General features: G+C 41.9%; 1 protein-coding gene across 1 annotated transcript in view; it reads right to left on the bottom strand.

Moving 5' to 3' along the window:
• Window positions 1–1,444: 1,444 nt before the first annotated feature.
• The window catches only part of LOC143280801 (ATP-binding cassette sub-family C member 10-like), a 31,964-nt gene continuing 8,402 nt past the window's right edge, over window positions 1,445–25,006 (bottom strand). Inside the window, exons 6-20 of the mRNA XM_076585487.1 lie at window positions 24,351–24,510; window positions 23,594–23,766; window positions 20,357–20,608; window positions 19,441–19,539; window positions 18,861–19,050; window positions 18,407–18,640; window positions 17,526–17,655; window positions 16,302–16,524; window positions 12,869–13,084; window positions 11,156–11,283; window positions 10,218–10,387; window positions 8,551–8,711; window positions 6,000–6,253; window positions 4,088–4,331; window positions 1,445–2,781 (exon numbers count right to left, since the gene is read on the bottom strand). Of these exons, the coding sequence (XP_076441602.1) occupies window positions 2,536–2,781; window positions 4,088–4,331; window positions 6,000–6,253; window positions 8,551–8,711; window positions 10,218–10,387; window positions 11,156–11,283; window positions 12,869–13,084; window positions 16,302–16,524; window positions 17,526–17,655; window positions 18,407–18,640; window positions 18,861–19,050; window positions 19,441–19,539; window positions 20,357–20,608; window positions 23,594–23,766; window positions 24,351–24,510 (2,880 nt within the window). The 3' untranslated portion in view covers window positions 1,445–2,535. The remainder of the gene's footprint in view (window positions 2,782–4,087; window positions 4,332–5,999; window positions 6,254–8,550; window positions 8,712–10,217; window positions 10,388–11,155; window positions 11,284–12,868; window positions 13,085–16,301; window positions 16,525–17,525; window positions 17,656–18,406; window positions 18,641–18,860; window positions 19,051–19,440; window positions 19,540–20,356; window positions 20,609–23,593; window positions 23,767–24,350; window positions 24,511–25,006) is intronic.

Here is a 25,006-nt window from a genome sequence, read left to right as displayed (position 1 = left end):
ATTTACTGGTGTTTTTTTAAATATTTTTTATGTCCTTCTACATGCCCCCTTCACTGGTGTTTTTTCTTTCCCTGAATACTTTCTCTAAGAGAGCATTAAAGAATAAACAAATGAAGAAGTGAATAAACTAAACAAATGAAATACAAGAAAATGATTGAGTGAATCAAAGAAATAAGAGTGTTTGTGACATTAGCTTTATAAACTCTCCTGAAGCATACTTTTAAAATTTTTTAAAAATAAACTGATAAAAGGTCATCTATTATCCAATAAAAGGTAACAGAATATCATTGGATACATACCACCAGTAACCAGTTTTTAACAACTGACAATAATTTGAAGCACAGTAAACGACAGATGAACACTGGCAAAAACAGGACAGACCACATAAAAAAACAACCAGATTCATTCTGAAGTGCTTGTTCACAAGGCCATTCATTCACCACATATGTACGGACCATCAAGTTTGTGTAAATGTGTGTATGCAAGTATAGGCCTGTGTGTGTGTGTGTGTGTGTGACACAAGACACCACCCACTAAACCCTCTTCAGACAACAATAATCACTTACTGTGTATTTATTTATTTATTCATTATTCTTAATTCTATTATCATTATTATTCTATCTTTCTATCTGAACTTATTTTTAACGCTCATCGGATCTTACTGTTTGTCAATACTGTTTTCTGTATATTGTATACATCTCTTTGCAAATTTTTTTTAAAAAGAAAATTAAAACAAAAACAATAATCACTTACTGGCTCCAGCCAGACTGAGAGAGCATCCCCAGCACCAAGAGTGGAGAACACCAACCCATCTCTCTAACGACCGTCCCTCCTCCCCCCAAAATCTATCAACTATGGAATATCAATATTAGTTAACCAGAAACAAATACAAAACAAAACAAACAAGAGAGACAAGGCCTTCAAGACTCACTTGTGATACACTTTTTTTTTTTAAATCCAAGCTTTTTATGTATTGAGTATAATGCATTTACTGTTATATTTATATTTTTTGTATTCTCTAAACTTGGCACTTTGATCTGATATTCGACCCAACAAAAGATCTGTCATTATTATCATTTTTTGTTCAAACAGGAACTTCTTTTGCTAAGCATGGAAGTTTTTTTTATTGCAAACATTTTGGTGCAGACAGTAAAATAAGGGAAATTACTCTGTAATTAATGCTGGGGGACTTAGTTTGCTTTAAAATGATCTTTCTCATCTTAAACATTACATTTTGCATTTATACTCAATATATAAAAAGCTTGGATTTTTTTTTTAAAGTGCATCACAAGTAAGTCTTGAAGGCCTTGCCTCTCTTGTTTCAAAATGTAATGTTTAAGATGAGAAAGATCAGTTTAAAGAAAATTAAGTCCCCTAGCATTAATTAGAGTAATTTCCCTTTTTTACTATCTGCACCAAACGTTTGCAAAATAAATAAAACTTCCATGCTTAGCAAAAGAAGTTCCTGTTTGAACAAAAAATGATAATTATGACTGCTCTTGCTGTTGGGTCGAATATCAGATCAAAGTGCCAAGTTTAGAGAATACAAAAAATATAAATATAACAGTAAATGCAGTTTGCATATAATTAGGCTTCATTTTTTAATTTTTTTTGTGCCCATCCCAGAGGTGCAATATTGTTTTAAACAAGATGACTAAAAAGAACTGAAATTTTCCTATTTTTATGCCTAATTTGGTGTCAACTGACAAAGTATTTGCAGAGAAAATGTCAATGTTAAACTTTACCACGGACACACAGACACACACACACACAGACAACCGAACACCGGGTTAAAACATAGACTCACTTTGTTTACACAAGTGAGTCAAAAACCTGCAACACCCGGGTATCCGTTTCTTTACTTGAGGACAAGGTTATCAAGAGAAGTAATCTTCCATACAGTACAACCATCTGTGTGGTCATGGTGTCTCAGGACACTATACCTACAGACACCCCCTACCCCTCTTTAATCTTCACTGTATCCATCAGCTAAAAAGAACCACACACCAGTTGAAACTAACCTTCCAATCAGTATAACCATCTGTGTGGTCACAGTATGTCAGGACACTACACTTAAGCTCATTCTAACCACAGCTACATGCCTGTTACAACTCCCCTGAAGCAGCACTACACGAGGCCACTGCAGAAAAACCAGTCTGCTTCACTAAAATGGCGAAATACGATGGAGAAATGTTGATTTAATCAGTCAAAGCTTTGTTTTCATGCTTCCAGAATCTGTAAACGGCCCAGTTTAGAATGTGAACTGTACCAAGCAAGAATAAACGAAATAAGAATAGTGTGTAGTGCGAATACTCGTACCTGGTCCCCAGGGGAAGTAATCGTGGTACGAATTCACTCGTACTTGGAGCAGAAGAATGAGTTAAGTTTCAATGGTATCCATCAGTCAAAAAGAACTGTGCACCAGTTGAAACTAACCTTCCAATCAGTACAACCATCTGTGTGGTCATGGTATCCCAAGACACTACGCCTACACACACCCCTACCCCTCTTTTTGAACTTCACGGTATCCATCAGTCAAGAGGCACCGTGCACCAGCTGGTAAAACAAGGACCGGGGGTCCTGCAACAGGTCTCCAGGGGGCGCCAGCTCGGCCACCGCTCCGTCCTTCATGACCAGGACCCGGTCAGAGTCCAGCACCGTGTGGATCCGGTGAGCAATGGTCAGCACTGTGCTGCAGGCAAACTCGCTGCGAATCGTCATCTGAACCAGCGCGTCCGTCTCCTGGTCCACACTGGCGGTGGCCTCGTCAATGCAGAGTACCTGGTGCAGAGCAAAACGGCATGCAAGAGCAAAGTGCATGCAGTGCATGGAAACAAATCCTTGCTCGACGGTTCGAATCTTGGTAAAAGCGCCTGGTAGGTAAAGGGTGGAGATTTTCCCATCTCCCAGGTCAACTTATGTGCAGACCTACTTGTGCCTTAACCCCCATCATGTGTATACAAAAACAGATGATCAAATACGCACGTTATAGATACTGTAATCCATGTTCGCATTTGGTGGGTTATGGAAACAAGAACATACCCAGCATGCACACCCCTGAAAACAGAGTGTGGCTGCCTACATGGTGGGGTAAAAACAGTCATACAGATAAAAGCTCACCCGCGTACATATGGGTGAACATGGGAGTTGCAGCCCACGGATGATAAAGGAGAAGAAGATTGCTCAGTGCACAAGTGTCAATCAAATAACAGGAAAGCCAAGACATCTTGATCAGTCATCCATCCCTCTCATGCTTCAAAGCTAAACAAGCAAAGGAAAAGAGCCGCTCAGACTGTTGCATAAAGCAGTTACTGAATCGCCTCCAAAGCAGGTCCATGCATGTGCATTAACAAAATGTCAATCATTTTATCTTTCTGTTCAGTTTTTGAGTGACACGGACCAAATTTTTGTCACCTGTTGACAAAAATACGACAAAAATATGACAACATAGTGATGGGTCTTTTGCACACAGCACCCCTGTTAGGAAGTAAGGGTCTCATTTTGAATCCCCAGAGGATCTAGATTATTTCTTGCCTCCTCTGACCAGACCTTGTGCAGCAGTGTGGGTGCTGGTCTTCCTCAAGAAACAATGATCTGAGATCCCATGTGGAGCTTGTACTTTGTGCATGGTAAACAAGTCACAGCAACAGCTGTGGATGGCAAAATTCTGATGAACACTAGGATAGAAAACAAAGATAAATGAAAGCAGGAAAGGCAATGTGCTGCACTGTAGCAATGTGCTCTCTCAGTTAAAAGCAGCCAAAATCTAAAACAGAGAAATATGACAACATAATGATTTGCCAGAAAGCAAGCATTTATATACAAGATTTAATGTGCACAGCAAATTTGTTTTCATCATACCAACATAAAACCTGATTTCATGTTTTGATTAACACTAACTAATGATTCCCCAAATACTTGTATTTTTCTCCGAAATATCATATTTTGATATTCATACACATTGCACAGACTTTGCAAAACAATTTTTCACACAAAAAATGTTTCACGTTCCCAGCTGTCTTTAATCAACCACTATTGTACACTCCCCCAACCCTGACCAAAACAGACAGTTCTCCACACCACCAACCTTAGCGCGTGTCAGCAGAGCCCTGGCCAGACATATCAGCTGCCGCTGCCCCACGGAGAAAAGGCGACCCCTCTCTCCCACGTCCTCGTCCAAGCCACCTAGCCGCTCCACCACAGTGACCAGGTGACAGCGCTCCAACACCTCCCACAGCTGGTGGTCAGAGTGAGACCCAGTGGGGTCCAGGTTCAGACGCACAGAGCCGCTGAACAGGAACGGGTCTTGTGGAATGATGGCGAAGCGAGATCTGGAATCAGAGATGCCAACCCCTGTCAAGTGTTTGTAGGAACAATCAGGAAATTTGGTAGGAACACTTTGACTTTGGTAGAAACACTCACACTCCGAGCTTCATCAGGAAACATACATTTTATCTACAGGTATACAAACACTTGGGTCTACCTGCAACAATGTGTAACTACTACCAGAGGCTGATTATAATTGTTACATTCGGTCTGTTTTCCACTGCCCAGTCTCTTATGGTGCTTTGTTTATACTTCCTCAGGAGGTCACTGTTTGACTGAGATGCAACATGATTCAGCCACGTTCTCTCTTGTTCAGGCAAACCATTAAGCCAATCTATCTTGTTTATACTTCCTCAGGAGGTCACTGTCTGACTGAGACGCAACATGATTCAGCCACATTCTCTCTTGTTCAGGCAAACCATTAAGCCAATCTATCCACTGCACACAATCAGCTGAGCATCATCACGTGAAACCAAGGTTACTAGTGACTGCCTGGCCTTGTGACTGATATATATCTAAAAGCGTCTGGCTAATGTTACGACAGGAAATCATGTGACCATGCTATGCAGTCGAAAATGAACTCATCGGAACATATATCTTGACGTCAGCATAACGTCAGAACAAACTGCAATCGAGTGTAACAAAATAAAGTGAAACTGTAACAGTTGGCATCTCTGTGGAATCAATGTGAACAATTAACACCCTGCTGCCAGACATTTTTTAACAATTTTGTCATTCCCGTTCACCAGGTTTCCACCTCAGTGAAAAAACGTGCACTGCTTCCTCAAAATACAAAGATATCTCCATGAAATTCCACATGATGATTGCAAATACATTGTATTTTAAGTAGATGATAAATTATTATAATTCCAATTTATAACCGTTGTTATTGTTGTTAAAAATTTCCATGAAATCAAGTGGCTAAAATTCTCTGTATCACAATCAATTTCAGGATTTCCAGTCAAATACATTTCACTGGGTGCTGGTAGCCCAGCATTGCATCACAGCTTGACGGAAAAAGATACCGACTGGCTGGCTGTGTGTTAGCACCCTCCCACCCCCCCCCCCTTCCCCATCCCCATGAACTGGCAGCCAGGTTGACTCACCACCCCTCTCCTCGCCCCTCTTCCATTTCTAACTACACGTTCACACATGTTTGTGTGTGCATGTGTGTGGGACAGGTGATGAGAGGCAGTGGAGGAGAGAATGTGATTCAAAGAGGAAAAGCATGTGGTAAAGAAATATAAACCCAGCAAACATGGAACATCAAATTCAAAATTTGTTTTCTTAAATGCAAATAAAAAAAATAAAAAAAACAAAAAATAAAATTTTAAAAAAAACAATACACACAAAAAATCCTTTTTCTGAGTGTGCGCGGTTGTCTTCCCTTTGTTTTGTCTGTTTAAAATCAAAAGAAAAATCAATATATGTACAATTTAAACTTAAATATTTGTAATGATATTATGATCTTCATCATATGTGCTCTTTTTTCCTTTCTTTTTCATGTTACAAATGTACTCTATGCACAAAAAAAAAGAGAATAAAACAACAACTAAAAACAGAAAGAAGTGTTTGGTCCAAAGTACATCCAATACTCCAAAACAGTAATGTCATCACAGACTAACATCCGTGTAACTTTCACTCCTGAAGAGGAAGGCAGAAAGGCAACATACCGGATGTCCGTCAGATCAAGGTGAGACAGATCCATGCCGTCCACAGTGATGGCCCCTTCCTGAATCTCCACCATGCGGAACAGCGCCAAAAAGAGGCTGGACTTTCCCGAGCCCGTCCTCCCCACGATCCCCAGTTTTTCCCCAGCGGTGGTCTGGAAGCTCAGTCTGTTCAACGCGTACGGCAGCAGGGGTCTGTAGCGCATGCACACCCCGTCAAACTTCACCACGCCGTCCTTGGGCCAGCATGAGAGAGGCTGAATGAAAATGAGGGCAAAAATCAACAGAGGAATCATTGACATTCTTGTAAGTAATGCGAAGATTTACTGACATCATCTGCATAAGAATTGCAAAGTATCGATGACGTCATTGTCATATGTACTGCGTGCACTTGTGTGATGACATTTTCCACCCTTCTCAAATCTTCAACAGAACACAAAGATGAAACTAAAAAAGTTGACTGCTTTATTCAACCCTTGCTCATTATCCCTAATTCCTAGCAATTCTCCTCTAAACCTTTCATAATTTCAAAACAGGACAACACTATACTGAACTAATGGACAGACAATATGAGTTACAACACAAAATGAGATGAGGAAGCAACTTGCTTGGATCCTTGGATTTTTCCTCTTTTCATCTTTTTTAAACATTTAAATCAACTTGGAAAATAACTCTTAGAATACATTGGAATTCTACCAGCATATTTCACACACACACACACACACACACAGGGGTCTGCAAAGTAAACAACCAGTATCAATGAATTTTGATTACTTGAGAACAAGAACAAATATGCAAAATCTTTGCAGAAGATTTCAAAGAGAGCAAATACACACCCAAAAAAGATAACATTTTAGTACCAGATAAATGAATGAATACTCTATTTCAAACTGTAACAAACTGACACTACTAGATTTCACTGCTCGTTTTTCAAATTTGAACGCACTGCTACAGATTACTCGATAAAACACTCAACACTAACAGACAATATCGCACAGTAATAGTATAGTAATGAAATACTACAACTCATAATAATACTAATAGCAATACTTCTACTACTACTACTATGACTAATAATAAAACATTTGTCTAGTGCTTTCAAACCTCTCCAAGCGCTTTACAATAACATGTCAGTCATTCACAAAGCACACAAGAAGAGGCAGACACACAAACACACATGAAAGATATTGATCGCATGCTTTCTTTTAAAACAAATAAAGGACACCACAGTAGCAGAAGGCTCACCAGTCTTATATACAGACTACTGAATGCCATAAAAACAAAATATACTTCAAATGTGACTTGCATTTGCAGCAATGAAATTACCCCTGTGCATGTCATCCATAAATGTGAACAGTTAAAACCATATTTACCTGTGTCATTTACAAAATCTGCAGTTCCATCTGCTTCCATTTGAAATGTCTTATGTGATAATCAACATGTGTTTGAAATAGTTTAGAGTTTAATTTGGAACTCAACTGGCTCTTTGTTGTAATTCTACTGGTTGACTAGTATAGTTAGTTTATTTCATTTTGTTTATACAGGGAAAGTAGAGATGATTTAAGGCATGGGTGGGGTGGGGGAGATGATGGATTTTCGTCTAAAATCACAAATGTGGATAGACGTTAAGCAAAAGAACGAACGAACATGAAAGAAATTTTTTTTATTTATTATTAATGTGGATCCACAGAATACAGACAAGCGGAACAAGGTGCTAATTAATCATGGGGAGTCTGCTTGAAAAGGAATGTTTTTTTCCAGATTTGTTTTAAAACATGTGAGTGAACGAATGTGACGGACTGAAAAAGCCAGTGAATTCCTGGTTTGCACTGCTGAAGAACAAATAAAAAGCTCTCCTGCTGTGTCGAATTTGGGAACGCAAAAAAGATTCAACTATCAGCGGGAGAGAGGAGAGATCTTGAAGGGACATAATGATGAATGATGTGGATACTTATATAGCACCTATCCTCGGTCGGAGACCAAGCTCTAAGCGCTTTACTAACACAGAGTCATTTGCAGAACAGGCTGCCTACCTGGGTAGAGCTGATTGATGGCTGCCATTGGGCACTCATCATTCGTTTCCTGTGTCATTCAATCAGATTTCAGGTACACACACATACACACTCAGACAGACATGTAATACTTTACCTGAATAACTGTTTTGTTTATTTACCCCACCATGTATGTAGCCATCCTACGTTTTTGTGGGTGTGCATGCTGGGTATGTTCTTGTTTCCATAACCCACCAAATGCTGACGCGGATTACAGGATGATTAACGTGCGTATCTGATCATCTGTGTGCGTATACACACGAAGGGGTTCAGGCACAAGCAAATCTGCACATAGGTTGACCTGGGAGATCGGAAAAATCTCTACCCTTTATCCCACCAGGCGTCATTACCGAGATTCAAACCCGGGACCCTCATATGAAAACTACAACACATTAACCACCCAGCTACTGCACCTGTAAACATAACCATAACCATACATCTAACACACAATCACACACCCCATTCACCGACGACACCCCTGGGAGGCAGGGAAGTGAACTCACAAAGAGACTGCCGTCCCACTTCTCGTAGGGGATGCTGGTGATGTAGTGGTGGGCCCTCTCCACACTGACCAGCTGTTTCTCCGTCTCCGTGAAGAACATCACCACGCCCCCCAGCAGGTTGGTCACAGACAGGGCGTACGTGATGGCCAGACCCACCAGACCTACAACACACACACCCCATCAGCATTTGATACGATATGATTCTATTGTATTGTATTGTATTGTATTGTATTGTATTGTATTGTATTGTATTTCTCTTTTTTGTCAAAACAGATTTCTCTGTGTAAAATTGAGGCTGCTCTCCCCAAGGAAAGTGCTGCATCGCTACACTGACAGTGCCACCAATTTAAAAAAATTTTTTCCTGCATGCACGTTTTTTTGTTGTTTTTTTCCTCTCAAAGTGGATTTTTCTACAGAATTTTGACATGGACAACCCTTTTGTTGCCATGGGTTCTTTTACGTGCGCTAAATGCATGCTGCACATGGGACCTCCGTTTATCATCTCATTCGAATGACTAGCATCAAGACCACCACTCAAGGTGTAACAGAGGGGGAGAAAATACCGGTGAATGTGCCGTGATTCGAACCAGCATGCTCAGATTCTCTTGCTTCCAAGGCGGATGCGTTACCGCTAGGCCATCACTCCACATGATAGGGTATGATATAAGCACAGTTTTTCATACCAAGCCCCCATTCTTTGGAATCAACTTCCTGAGCCTCTCCGTCACTGATCTTCGCTGCAATCTTTCAAATCCAGTCTGAAGACCCACCTTTTCCCCTCCCAAATAATTTTCAACAGCTCTTCTCTTTCTGGTGTGAACTAAAATGGCTATAAGGGAGTGAGTGAGTTTGAGAGTTTCAGAATTTGTTGGTTATACTTTCGATAGTGTACTATTTATGATTGTGCGCTATGACTTGTGTGTGTGCGCATGTGTTTGTGTGTGTTGTGGGTGTGTGTGGGGGGGATGAATAATTCTTAATAATGTTTGGTATCTTGTGTTCAATTTTTCATTTTTTGATATTTACATGTGCATTCTATTTGTAAACGACTAAGGCTTATTTTCAAGATTTGGTGTAAATGCTCATAATAATAATAAATAATAATGATATGATATATGCTATCATATGATATGATATGGATACTTATATACTGCCTGTCCTTGGACAGAGACCAAGCTCTAAGCGCTTTACAAACATGGGGTCATTTGCACAACAGGCTGCCTCTTTGAAATCTAACTCTAAGATCCATCGTCTGAGGAACCTGCTCCTTCTGTCAGGCTGATCCTCTAAAGCATTCTCTCAGTTTGTGGGGCTTTATTTTAACTCCTCTCCTTGATTCAGTTTGTGGGGCTTTATTTTAACTCCTCTCCTTGATTCAGTTTGTGGGGCTTTATTTTAACTCCTCTCCTTGATTCAGTTTGTGGGGCTTTATTTTAACTCCTCTCCTTGATTCCCTATCCTCCATTAGAACATTTCTCAAGGTCTAGTAGTGGAGAGGGAACAAAAAACAAAACATGTCTGGCGAGTGTGAGGATCAAATCCTTTGCAGGGTCAGACACTCCACTCTCACTACCTAGTCAGACATGTTACCACCACTCCACAGGGTTTGCGTAAACCATGAAGATTAAAAAAAAAAAAGCAAAAAAAAAAGCAAAACAACAAAGCACCTGCATCGACACCCTGGAAGTGGTGCTGGATGACGGCGATGAAGGCGATGGAGCCCACAATGGCCACCCCCAGCATCCGCAGTCGCAGGTCCAGCCAGCGTGCCGCAGCCTGGGTGGAGAACTGCGCCCTCTGGTTGGTGGTCAGGTGAGCCATGTTCTCTTCACGGAAACTGAAACCCCGAACACAGCAGATGGGTGACTAAAGAATCATGGTCACAAAGAGAGGTGGAGGAAGAGATGTGGGTAGAGGGGAAGGGGAATGCTCAGTGCATGTGTTTAGTACCTGCACCACAGGAACTGACTGCTTTGTTCACTTCGCTTCTCTGTTTTAACAATGCTAGCTCATACTGCACCAACTAGTGCTCCGTTTGTGACAGTGTCTATGAAAAAAAATTATTTCGGATTTTTGTGTAACCTGTGCTGCAGAAACTGATTTATTTCTTTTGCTTCTTAGTTTCATCAGTGTTAGCTGAACTCTAGACCACTGGTGCTTTGTTTGTGACAATATCCACAACATTTATTTCTGACTCAGGTTTGAGGAGAAGAAAAATCTATTCTCGTATCTTGTAATATTGCTACCACTCCTACTGTCACAAAGGTCCAGACAAACTAGGCACTGATATCACCACATCTACCATAATAACTTTTTCTCATTCTGGTTCAGCCCTGAAATGGTGGCTTTTTTAAAAATTTTATTTGATCTCACTGTCTTGATTCCCCCACCCCCAACACTCCATCCTTCCCCCATATACCACATGTACTGTTACAAATCTTCTCATGTCTTTTTCCCCAAATCACAGTTCCCCAAACTTACATGCCTGTCTGCATGAAGGCACAGATTATCGTCAGACCCACCCCAACCTTCCCCCATTTATCACGTTTATCATTACGAATCTTCCCACTGTCTTTCTGCCCCGTAACAGTTCCCCAAAACCTACACGTCTGTCTGCCTGAAGGCACGGATTATTGGCAGACCCATGATGGACTCAGAGAAGTGTGCGTACAGCGGAGACAGGGTGATGCTGGACAGTCGCTTCAGTTCCCGTGACGTGTGACGATAATAATGCTGCGCACAAACGAAAAGAAGCAGTGGTTATGACATTGCATCACCACATTCTACACCATGACAGCAGCAAGAGTTTCCTGCTCCTGACCAGCTGGGCAGCCGGGTGTGCATGCAAATATGTCACATGTGAACAAAAATAGCGACTCGCTGATACTAGTTACTACCACCAATCTCCGTAGATTCATCGTTATCATAGCTGTCGTAGTTTATAGCCAACCAACAAACCCTCTGAGATGCTTATTTGGACTGTGAGACACTGTGGGCATTTCTCCATGATGGTTTACAGTTACTTGCTAAATGTCAATGAGGAAGCAAAGAGTGCGGCTTGAGAACAAGGACAGATGAACATTTGTTCTGGGCAGCGCCCCATGACTCTTTACACAGTTGAGGGGGAAGAAGAAGAAGAAGAAGAAGAAGAAGAAGAAGAAGAAACCAGACCAAGTTCATCCCAGAAATAACTCATTGAGACTACTTCATTCTAGCTCAGTGCTCTTTTACAAGAATACATGTACATGGAATAGAATGAGTTAACACAGAATTATCAGCTCATCATAGTTCTGTATCATTACAATGTTCTATCTCTATGTATGTATGTATGTATGTATGTATGTATGTATGTAAGTATCTATCTATCTATCTATCTATATATATATATATATATATATATATATATATATGTATGTATGTATGTATAGGGGAGAGAGAGAGAGAGAGAGAGAGAGAGAGAGAGAGAGATACGCACATACATATTCTTTCTCCCTCAATTACACAAGCTGCTTCTCTATCTTTGAGTTGATAAGTCCTCATTTGAACCATTCTCTATGTTTGGCAATTTACAACTGCAATCTTAACCATTTACAGTACAGCACATTTCACCACACAAACAACTTAACACCAAAGTCAGTCTCACAACTGCCACACATTAAGAACCATACAGGTAACACACCCAAATATAAAAAAAAGCAAAACAAAACAAAAAAAAGCAACTGGTGCCTCATAAAAACAGAACTGAACCTGAACATATTAAACCTAGTCTACCTCCACAAATGGGGAGTTTGTATTTATAATACTCCCTGGTAGTTTCATTAAACTAGCACGGCCTCGTCTGCATCAGTTTGACATGGTTCAGTATATAACACCAACATCAGTTTGACATGGTACAACACCAACATCAGTTTGACATGGTACAACACCAACATCAGTTTGACATGGTTCAGTATATACCACCAACATCAGTTTGACATGGTACAACACCAACATCAGTTTGACATGGTTCAGTATATACCACCAACATCAGTTTGACATGGTACAACACCAACATCAGTTTGACATGGTACAACACCAACATCAGTTTGACATGGTACAGTATATAACACAACACCAACATCAGTTTGACATGGTACAGTATATAACACCAACATCAGTTTGACATAGTACAGTATATAACCAACATCAGTTTGACATAGTACAGTATATAACACCAACATCAGTTTGACATGGTACAGTATACAACACAACACCAACATCAGTTTGACATGGTACAGTATATAACACCACTTTACTTTTCCCACCCTGCCCCGCTCACCTGTATCTTGTAGTACACAAAGCCGAGAGGGACCAGCGTGAGCATGAACCACGGCAACCCGTAACACGTCACCACAAGCGTCCCCAGGATGCCAAAAATCTGTGCCAGGAAGATGTTGAGCTGGAAGGGCAGCGAGTCGTCGATGGCGTACATGTCCGAGGAGAAACGGTTGATGATCCGCCCCAGAGGAGTGGTGTCAAAGAACAAGACGGGGGCCTGGAAGGAAGAGAAGTTTCAGTGTCAGTTTCTCAAGGAGGTGCCACCGCACTTGGACAAATCCATATGAGCGACACCACATCTGCTATGCAGTTGCTTAACATGCTGGGTCAGGCGTTGAGTGCATGCATGTTCCTATCAGAGTGGATTTCTTCCACAGAATATTGCCAGAGGACAACACTTACGCTGCCATGGCTTCTTCCTCAGTGAGCCAAGTGTGTGCTGCAAACAGGACCTATACGTTTAGTTACATTTTCCAGTCAAACGTGGGAGTTCAGCTCAATTCAGTTCAGTTCTGTGTCTCAAGGAGGCATCACTGCATTCAGACGGATGCACATACACTACGCCACATCTAAGGTGCAGATGCCTGACCAGCAGCAAAACCCAAAGTGCTCAGTCAGGCCTTGTGTGCACGCATATATATTTGTGTATACCTATCAGAATGGATTTCTCACACAAAATTTTTCCAGAGGACAACACTTTTGTTGCCATGGGTTATTTTCCAGTGCGCCAAGTGTATGCTGCACACAGGACCTTGGTTTATCATCACATCCAAATTACTACACACTCTGTTTCATTTTCCAGTCAAACTTGGGAAAGAGGGCAAGTCCAGGGGAAGGGAGGGAAGAGAAATACAGGCACATGAAAACTGTAAACCTCAGCTGACAAAACTGACAACTTTCCTGAGAGTTACTGTGAATTCTTTCTGATGGCAGTTTCTGGCGGGGCCTGCAGTGGCAGTTCAAAGCTGATGACTTTCCTGAGAATAATGGTGATGTTTTTCCTGATGGTGATTTCTAGTGGGCCTGCAGTTGCAGTTGTGGATTCGTTTATTAAATCATCATTGGGTGGTTTCTTCTTTTCATGTCTGCGTCATTTTTGCTTTGCCACTTTAATGTTTCCTGGTAAGAATTTTATGCCCTGCTCTCATGGTGACCTCAGTTTCAATACCCCTCCACTTCCGCGCTTGGGGTGAGTCCTGTCAATGTCTTCAGTGTCAGCAGATTCAATAGGGGCTGTTGTTTGGGGGATGTGGTGGCGGTCTCCACTCAGAGAGGGATGCTCACTCAGTCTGGTTCTGCGACTAAGCCATTACTGTCATTAGTAGGGGGCTTAGTAGGTGGTGTCCTAAGTACGTTAAATCAGAACAGGCACCACTGAACACCACCGAAGTGAACTCAGCAGCAGTGCAGGGTCTCCTCTGGTGTGTAGCCTCCTGGCGACCTGACATCGATGGTTCCCCGTCGACTGCCGATGCTAGAACTGTGACGGACGAACCCAAGTGTGGCCATGTATGGGGGGGATCTAAATGAACGGTGTGGGAGTAATGCCACTGAAACAGTGCAGATGATCGGGCAGGAAAAAGAAAAATATTAAAAATTTGATTATCATATCAAGTCATCTTGCTCACAAACCAGTCAACCACAAAGGGTTGAAAACCCAAAGTTCTTAAAACCAGTTGAAGGGAACATACAACAATGTTAGAAGGTCAACAAAAACAACATAAAAAAAAAAAAAAGATGAATTCATCTGTGTCTCGCTCAGTCCACATAAATTCAAATCAAGTCAAAAAAAAGATATTGAACACAGCTTATGACTCAATCAGACTTACAATACCTATCTGCTTTGAATGACAAATCCAACCTGACCATCCCTCAGTTTTATGTGTAACTGAGTATGAACACATCCAAAAGTAAAAAGTAACTATGATCAATCTAACTACTGACCAGAAAGCCCTCTATCATGCATGTAACAATAACAAAAATCATTGGCATCAAATTCACACAACAAATAAAGATATCAAACACTGGAAGTATATTACTTATCTGGTGCAGTTTCTTGCTCAAATTCTCTTTGCTATATTTCCCATCAGACTGTATGTTACTCTGATACATCTGCCTCACCATATTCACTGTGAATCTACACAGGCAGCATCCCCTGTACCTTTCAAACATTTCCTTCTCCATTTCCAAATCAGCACCCCCTTCTCTCTCCTGCCCCTTCTCTCTCAGGCCTATCTTTAAAATACACCCTATTAACCTTCACCTTTATTTCAGCCTCCCTCCTATAATCCTTGTCCTGTAATAAACACAACTATACATTCTTTCTTTCCAAAAATGAAACTTCCCCCCCAAAATTACATCTAATCTAGCACACTTACCATGACCCACTGATGCAGCCTTCAAGCAGGGGTGTCAATTCTATCCTATCCAAAACACTGTTCCACCCACGCAGAAAAAATCTAAAGTAGCTGTGCAGGGTTCAAATTTAACTCCTTTTTTTTTTGAGCGCCAGTTGTGCACTCTGGACAAAACATTTGAGCGCCCAACTGTGGTTTTGGGTGCCAGCATAATAAAATGAAATAAAACCTTTGACTGACTCTGTTTTGGGAGCCTTTCTTTTAACATTGAAGATGGGAAACATCGTTCGTCACTAACGCACCATGAACGTCAACATCCGATCGTGCACACTCAAAGATGCTGCTTCGCGAAGCAAACTGCAGCAGACGACACTTTACATTTCAATGAACCACGTTCGAGCTTGCTTTCTTGGTGTGTCTTTTAATTAATTTTCTTTCACTTCTATAAATTTTTTAGTGCCAGCTGGGTACTCTCAACAGAAAATTTGCGTGCCCAAGCCAACTTTTCATAGCATTCGCACCCGGACACCCGCTAAATTCGAACCCTGCTGTGGCTCGTAGCCTCCATTTATATTTTACCTCCCTTCTGCTTACTTCTGTAGCTTTTTAAAGTTCTCTTTTCTCATCCCCACGGTACAATGGGTGAAATAACCAAGTGGTTAAAGCATTGGACTTTCAATTTGAGGGTACTGGGTTCAAATCTCGGTAACATCGCCTGGAGAGTAAAAGATTTTTTCCAATCTCCCACATCAGTATATGTGCAGACCTGTGTGTGCCTGAACCCCTTTCATGTTTTTACACAAGCAGAAGATCTAATACGCATGGTAAAGATCCTGTAATCCATGTCAACTTTCAGTGGGTTATTGGAAACAATAACATACCCAGCATGCACACCCACAAAAACAGAGTATGGCTGCCTACATGACGGGGTAAAACTGCTCATACACGTAAAAGCCCACTCGTGTACATACGAGTGAACATGGGAGCTGCAGCCCACAAACAAAGAGAAAGAAGAATCCCCACTGTACAACCATACTCTTAACAAAAATCCAGAACAACCCAGACCACAGCCAGAACCTTCAGCACTGAAGTCAGCAGCCGCTTGTGCATCACTTTGGCGGCACAGATCCCTCCGTAGGCGAAGAGAAATGCTCTCAGAAGAGTGAAGACTGAGTTGGCTCCCGCCAGGCAGCCGTACACAGTGAGGTAAAAGGTCACATTGTCTTCTGTTTCAGTCACGTTGATCCATGGGGTGGTGTTGTCTTGGAGCCCCATCGATGGGCTGTCCTCACCTGGAACACTGGAATAATAAATAGAAATAATAATAACAATGATAATAATAATGTACATTGATATACTGCCCTTTCTCTCTAGGAAGCTTTATATGAAAGAAAAAATTACGAATGGGTCCATCAGATGAAAATTAGACACACACTTTGAACCGTGGTCTAGATAATAACTGAAAGACATAATGACACCACATTTCAGCAGCAATGGACCCACCCCAGAATTTTCTTTTTTTCACAGACAGCCAGGAATGAAAAAAGAAAGGACACAATAAAACTATTGAAAGAAAGAAAGACAGAAAGACGGAAAGACGGAAGGAAAGAAGACAACAAATCAAATCATGTTCCTCATCATTCGATTTTGCTATCTTCTTTTCTTTCTTCTTTTTCTTTTTTACTTTTTTTTTTCTTTTCATTCTGTTGCTTTACAAGAAGACAGCCAGAAAGAAAGGAAAGAAAGAGAGAGCCCAAAAAGAAAGACACAAATGACTGGGGCAAGGGCAAAGCATCGTCATGCACTTCAACATTCCCTGGAACTAATTTGAATTGAATTACTCTTTTTGTCACAACAGATTTCTGTGTGTGAAATTTGTGCTGCTCTCCCCAGTGAGAGCATCGCTACACTGACAGCGCCAGCTTTTTTGGGTTTTTTCTGCCTGCAGTCTTTTTTTTTTTGCTATTGAAGTGGAATTTTCTACAGAATTTTACCAGGAACAACCCTTTTGTTGCCGTGGGTTCTTTGACGTGTGCTAAGTGCATGCTGCACACAGGACCTCGGTTTGTCATTTCATCTGAATAACTAGCGTCCAGACCACCACTCAAGGTCTAGTGGAGGTGGAGAAAATACTGGCGACTGCCGGTGTGATTCGAACCAGCGCGCTGAGATTCTCTCACTTCCGAGGCGGACACGTTACCTCTAGGCCAACACTCCACTGTCACCCTGTTGCTACACAGCACTGCCCATCAGCACCAATGATCACAGCTAGCAACACATGGGACTGTACCAATTACTCACCGGACAGGGTAAAACGCCGACAGACTGAGCAGCACCGACTCTTGCGTCCAAGAGGACCCGTTTCCATGGTCACCAGAGTGACTGTTGGACACCCAGTAGGACAGCCACCAGTCGCTGGTGTTCCTGGAGGCTGCCAGTCCACACACACAAACACATACATAACAACACACATATGCACACACACATATATATATATATATATATATATATATATATATATATATATATACATATATATATATATACACACACACATACATGTGCAAACACACACACACTCACATATATGCATGTACACACACACACACACACACACACACACACACACACACACACACACTCATTCAAATGCAAGTGTACACACACACATGCGCAAATGCTTGTCCACACACACACAGACACACACACACACACACACACACACAGACACACACACACAATCGCACGCGCGCACACACACACACACACACATATACTACACACACACTCATACATATGCATTTGCACACTCTCACACTCACACACACATGCACACACACACACACACACACACACACACTCAAACTCACATACATGCAGGCACACACACACACACACACGCATGTACACCAAAACTCACACCCACACACATACGCACAGACACGAGCATGCACACACACACACACACACACACACACACACACACACACACACACACACACACAGATAAATATTTCCACACTCACACACAGAGATAAATATTTCCACGCTCACACACATGCACAAAAAACTGCCACACATTCTGTGCACACACAAACACACACACATAAAAACTGCCACACACATTCTCTGCACACACACACACACACACACGGTGAACGCACACAACCAACCACACATACCTTGCATCAAAAAGAGCGACAGCAGCACAAGGGGAGACAGGCAGGGGCCGACAGCCTTCCAGTACGCCGAGTACACGGCCAGTTTCACCACCCCCTTCTCCTTCTCCTCCTGCTCCATCATGCCCCCCTCCCCCTCCCCGGTCGTCAGCTCCTCCTCCTCCTCCTCCTCAGGCTTCCCCCTCCTCCCACCTTCTGGGCTCTGGGGCAAGGTGTGCAGAATCTCTTCCGGGGGACCTGCAGCCAACAAACAAAACCAAAAAAAACCTGACATGAAAAGACCACTGCAGAATAAACAGGGTGGTTCACTAAAACGACAAAAATCAATGGAGAATTGTTGACTTACTTGGTCGAACAAAGCTTCGTTTTCATGCTTCTGGAATCCGTAAACGGATCAGTTTAGAACGCCAAGTGCACCAAGCCAGAATGAGCAGCAGATGGGGCATCATTTGCTCACCTATTTTCCGCACTTTCCCGTCTTCCATCACCATCACGACGTCAGCCTGCAGCAGAAAGCGCACATGGTGGGTGCACAGGATGCACGTCTTGTTCCGCAGCAGTCCCAGGATGCAGTTCTGCATCAGGTGTCGAGCGACGTGCGCGTCCACAGCAGCCAGCGGGTCATCAAGCAGGTAGATATCTTTATCCTGTAACATTTTGTTATGTGTTTGTTGAGTATTGCTATCTTTGTCGTGTAACGTTCTGTTGTTGTTGTGTGTTTGTTGTGTATAGATGTATTTTTGCTGTAACATTCTATTGTTATGTGTTTGTTGTGTATAGATATCTTTTGCATGCACAAGTTTGTGTGACCCAAGTCTTTTGCAGGACATTCAAACACAAACCACATACACAGTCATGTGAACAATTTACTACAATCATGTCTAATGCTTTCTACACTCTACAGCACACATGTTTAAGTGCATATTCTGTTTCTCTGTCTCTCTCTCGTGCACACACACACACACATACACACACGTGCACATGCACACACACACACACACACAAATGCGCCCACACACACTGACATGCACACCTACCTGGTAAACAGCCCTAGCAAGTGCCACCCTGGCCTTCTGTCCTCCACTGAGTGTAACACCATTCTCCCCCACCTCCGTCATGTCACCTGCTGGCAACACCTGTACACACACACACACACACACACACCCGCATGCATATACACATACTGTAGCACAGATCATGTGCAACCCTCTTCACCATGCATATTTATTCATCATTGTCATCCCTGCAAAAAAACAAAAACAGGACCAGCGTTCCAACTTCAACCCCCAAAATGATACAAAAGTTTCAAAGGAATGTCATATTGCCACTACCATTTATTACCTAGAAATAACTTTTATTTGAGAGTTTATTTCATATCATCTACAGATAACTTTTATTGGACAGTTTATTTCATACTACCTACAGATGACTTTTATTGGACAGTTTATTTCACATTACCTACAGATAACTTTTACCTGGACAGTTTACTTCATATTACCTACAGATAACTTTTATTGTATAACTAGAAATTAACAAAGAATGAGGCCAGGAGATGAAATGATTAACAAATAGTAAAGAGTGGTAACTCTCTCCATTCACAAGGTACACAACTTCAAGTCAGTGATGCTTACGCTTCCGTATAGTTTATACCTACAGATAACTTTTATTGTAGAGTTTACTTCATATTGCCAACAGATAACTTTTACTGGACAGTTTATTTCATATTACCTACAGACTTCTTCTGGACTTCAAAATTCTTTTTTTTTTTTTCAAACATAATATTTTTTTCCTTAATTATTCATAGTCCTGAACTTGGCTTGAACAATCTAAGCACGAACGCACGCACGCACGCACACACCCACACACACCCACACACACACACACAACCTGCAGATGAAAATCATTTCTAAAAAAATCACTTAATAATTGCCCCAATGTCTGGACGACGGTTACCTTCAGATCCTCAGTCAGAGCGCATGCCGACAGCACGGCCTCATATCTGGACATGACATAGGGCCGGTGGAATAGGATGTTGTCACGCACGGTGGCGTTCTGGATCCAGGACTCCTGTGAGACCAGAGCGAAGCCGCGCTGCAGCCCCTGCACCGACACCTGGCCCCGGAGGCGGCTCATCTCCGCCAGGATGGCGTTCAGCAGGGAGCTCTTGCCGCTGCCCACCCGCCCGATCACACCCACCAGCTGGCCCTGCGTGATGAGACCATTAATAATAATCATAATGGATACTTATTATATAGCAAACTAATCCAGAAATCTGCTCTAGGTGCTTTCAATGATTAACAGCGTTAGCTCATTATGATGACAGCATTAACTCATTCAGCCCCAATCACCCCCACCCGTTGGCCCTGTGCATGTGATGATGACAGCATTAACTCATTATGATGACAGCGTTAACACATTCAGCCCCAATCACCCCCACCCGTTGGCCCTGTGCATGTGATGATGACAGTGTTAACTCATTATGATGACAGCATTAACTCTCTCCATACGAACGGCGAAAGAGACGACGTTAACAGCGTTTCACCCCAATTACCATCATCAAAATATTGCAAGCGGAAGGCTCTTATACTGAAGAGGTGAATGTTGACAAAGAATACCACAATTCTGACGACGGAAGCTAAAGGTTGGGTCATTGAGACACCCACTGGACATCCGAGGGGTCTGTGTAGAAGAGAAGAGAGGACTGGCCGTACTGAGTGAGTTAACTCATTCAGCCCCAATCACCCCCACCCGTTGGTCCTGTGCATGTGATGATGACAGTGTTAACTCATTATGATGAGAGAATCAATTCATTCAGCCCCAATCACCCCCACCCGTTGGTCCTGTGCATGTGATGATGACAGTGTTAACTCATTATGATGACAGCATTAACACATTCAGCCCCAATCACCCCCACCAGTTTGTCCTGTGCATGTGATGATGACAGTGTTAACTCATTATGATGACAGCATTAACACATTCAGTCCCAATCACCCCCACCAGTTTTTCCTGTGCATGTGATGATGACAGTGTTAACTCATTATGATGACAGCATTAACTCATTCAGCCCCAATCACCCCCACCAGTTTGTCCTGTGCATTTGATGATGACAGTGTTAACTCATTATGATGACAGCATTAACTCATTCAGTCCCAATCACCCCCACCAGTTGGTCCTGTGTGACAGGATGATTAACAGGGTCAACTCATTCAGCCTCTGGCGTCAAAACTCATTTCATTAACCCTTTCGCTGCCAGGAAAATAAGATTTAAGTGAAATCTATTTGCCAGGGTTTTTTCACAAAAAACGGGTATAAATTTTCCAAAAATTCTGTGCTCTTTGTTATTGGAGAAAGACCCATAAAAGTATATATTTTCTGAAAGGTAAATGAATAAAGAATACAAAACACATGCTGTTTTCCCATTTTATATATTTTTAGTGACATGCTGTTGTTTTGAAATCAGTGTTTTGTTTTTTGTCACATTTTCAACTTGTTCATTACAAACATTAGTCAGGTAATTTGCACAAAAACATCATATTTTCTGGACAAATGGATATCTGCAAACACAAAATCATACTAGAACAACCACAATATATATATATTTTTTAAGAGATAGATACACAATACATTGTGACTTCTCCAAGTGATAAGATGGATGTGAGGCCACGCCCCCTCAGTCTCCACCCCACCTCCTCCTCACCCCTCTCACACGGTCACTTGATTCAGTTCTCATCAGACCGCGTTGGCTGCGTGCCAAGAATATCGCTCTGCTGCTAATTCGGTCATCTGTCGTCTAATAACATCTGTACAGCCGGCATCACTCACTGACAGTCGCATCTTGGCCACTCTCTTGATTGCTCCCTTTATTTTCTATCAGATCGTCCTATAAATGTTCATCTCTATCTTCTCCTTCGAATTTATGCTTCAATTCTTTCTGAGCATCAGCTAAAGAAGGAAATCATGGTTGATTTAGTTCGTCACGATCGCATGTCTTGAGCACGGCGTCAGTCCGACATTTTGTTGAGCGAGCGAGGAGAAAAGTCAGGCAAACACTTGGACAGTGACCCAACCAAAACATTCAAATAAAGGACTGCTTCATGACATAGATGGGGTTTCTAGCTATGAATAGAATCTAGAGAGATTCCCCAGGCTAAAGCTACCACTATTTTTGCCAAGGAAGTGAATGCAAACCAGGGAAAAGTCAGAATATTTCGATGACGAGTTATCTCGTCATGCAGGCAGCGAAGCATACATGCTTGCCATGACGAGTTATCTCGTCATGCAGGCAGCCTAGGGGTTAAAATGGTGGTACATTTTCCTACCTGTGGCTATGCACAAACTGCAAACAAAGGGAACTAACTTCTGCAGTATTTCCGGCTGTGTCCCCACATGTAAATCTGTAGTACTGGCCTTGAGGTAACGCGTCCACATAGCAAGCATGAGATTCTGAGCGCATTGGTTCAAATCACGGCAGTCGCCAGTATTTTCTCCCCCTCCACAAGACATTGAGTGGTGATCTGGATGCTAGTCATTCAGATGAGATGATAAACCAAGGTCCCCTGTGAAACATGCACTTAGCACATGTAAAAGAACCTATGGAATAAGACGGCTGTCCCTGGCAAAATTCTGTAGAAAAATCCACTTCAATAGGAAAAAAAAGAAAAAAAACAAACAACTGCAGGCAGGAAAAAATACCAAAAAAAATGGGTGGCACTCTCACTGTAGCGACGTGCTCTCCCTGGGGAGAGCAACCCAAATTTCACACAGAGAAATCTGTTGTGACAAAAATGAGTAATATAATACAATACAATAAATTTGGACAACCCCATGTACGTTACATCACATCTGCTAGACAGATGCCTGACCAACAGCATAATACAACATGCTAGTCAGGCCTTGAGTGCTTGCACCCATATACCTATCAGAGTGGATTTCCTCAAAAGATTTTTTTTTTTCCAGAGGACAACACTTTTGTTGCCATGGGTACTTTTTCAGTGCACCAAATGCATGCTGCACAGAGGCCATCAGTCCATCCTCTCATCCTATTGACTAGATGCTCAGTTTGAGTTTCCAATCAAACTTGGAAGGGTGAGACAGAGAATAGATCTCAGGCCCTCACACACACTTTACAGGCAGATCAACATCTTAACCATTCTCTACCTTCCTCCCAGATTCTCCAAAATGCCACTTCACCTTAAAAATGCGGAAGCTGACAGCGGAAAGTTGGAGTGTTCCCTCCGGTCGTGCAGATGTGTTGCTGTTGTCTGTCGGTGCATGCAGGGAACTGGCCGCGTTCTTTTCGTCATTCTCATCTTGCCAGGAAAACCAGCCGCCTTTGATTTGAATGATGACATTCTCATCCACATCTGTCAACAGTCATGTTTTGCTTCAAAGAAAATGCCATTTAACCAGTTTGCTTTCACTCAGAATGATTTGGACAAGTAGGCTGGTTGAAAACAAGTTGACTGGGAGTATGGTTAATTGGTTTAAGACAATCCGTCTGTGTAGAGAAAATGTTGCGTCAGTTTTCATTAACCACTCCTCTGACTCTAAAAATCATCTGGATATGTTGGGGTGGTGCTAAAAGGTGAATGTAGATATGGTTGGTGAGTTGCTTAGTTTATCATTTAAGTTTGTTTTGTTTTTGGGGTTTTTTTTTTACTGTCTTTCTTTATATCTGTCTACTCCTAGTGGTATTACTAACTTACTAACTTACTTACTTGTTTCAAATACTGTAGATTTAATCTAAAAAAATAAAAATAAAAAAATAAACAAAAACCAATAATTATGATATACTGCACAGAAAGCCAAAGTCGTGCCACCCTTTCTGTGTTATGTTGGTGTTCATTAGGATACATCACCTGCTGTGAGTGAACAGATCTTTTCAAATAAACAGAATCAGAATGAAAAAAAAATATATGTGATTTTCACTTCAGTGGCGAGGCCTCACCAGGAGGACAGTAATACTGGTCTGGGTCCAGCTCCTGCAGGGCGCAGAAGCTCTGAACACGCTTCAGCGACACCCACGACTCCATCAGCCCGTTGATGACCCAGGGAAACGCGTTCAGCGGAGCAATCAGCATCAGGAACAGGGACAGACTGGTGAACACCTGGAAAACAAGACAAACATGCATACAACTCCTCAGTTCAGTTCAGTTACTCATAGGGGCGTTACTACATTTGGAAAAATCCATATATGCTACATCACATCTGCTAAGCAGATGCCTGACCAACAGCGTAACCCGACAAGCTTAGTCAGGCCTTGAGGGAAAAAAACAAGAACAAACAAGAGAGGCAATGCCTTCAAGGCTCACTTGTGATACACTTTTAAAAAATATCCAAGCTTTTTATGTATTGAGTATAATTTCAAAATGTAATGTTTAAGATGAGAAAGATCAGTTTAAAGCAAATTAAGTCCCCTAGCATTAATTACAGAGTAATTTCCCTTTTTTACTATCTGCATCAAAACGTTTGCAAAATAAATAAAACTTCCATGCTTAGCAAAAGAAGTTCAAGTTTGAACAAAAAATGATAATAATGACTGCTCTTGTTGTTGTGTCAGAATATCAGATCAAAGTGCCAAGTTTAGAGAATACAAAAAATATA

The sequence above is a fragment of the Babylonia areolata genome, chromosome 4 (genome assembly GCF_041734735.1).
Source record: "Babylonia areolata isolate BAREFJ2019XMU chromosome 4, ASM4173473v1, whole genome shotgun sequence".
Lineage (NCBI taxonomy): Eukaryota > Metazoa > Mollusca > Gastropoda > Neogastropoda > Buccinidae > Babylonia > Babylonia areolata.
This window is presented reverse-complemented; position numbering and strand designations above follow the sequence as displayed.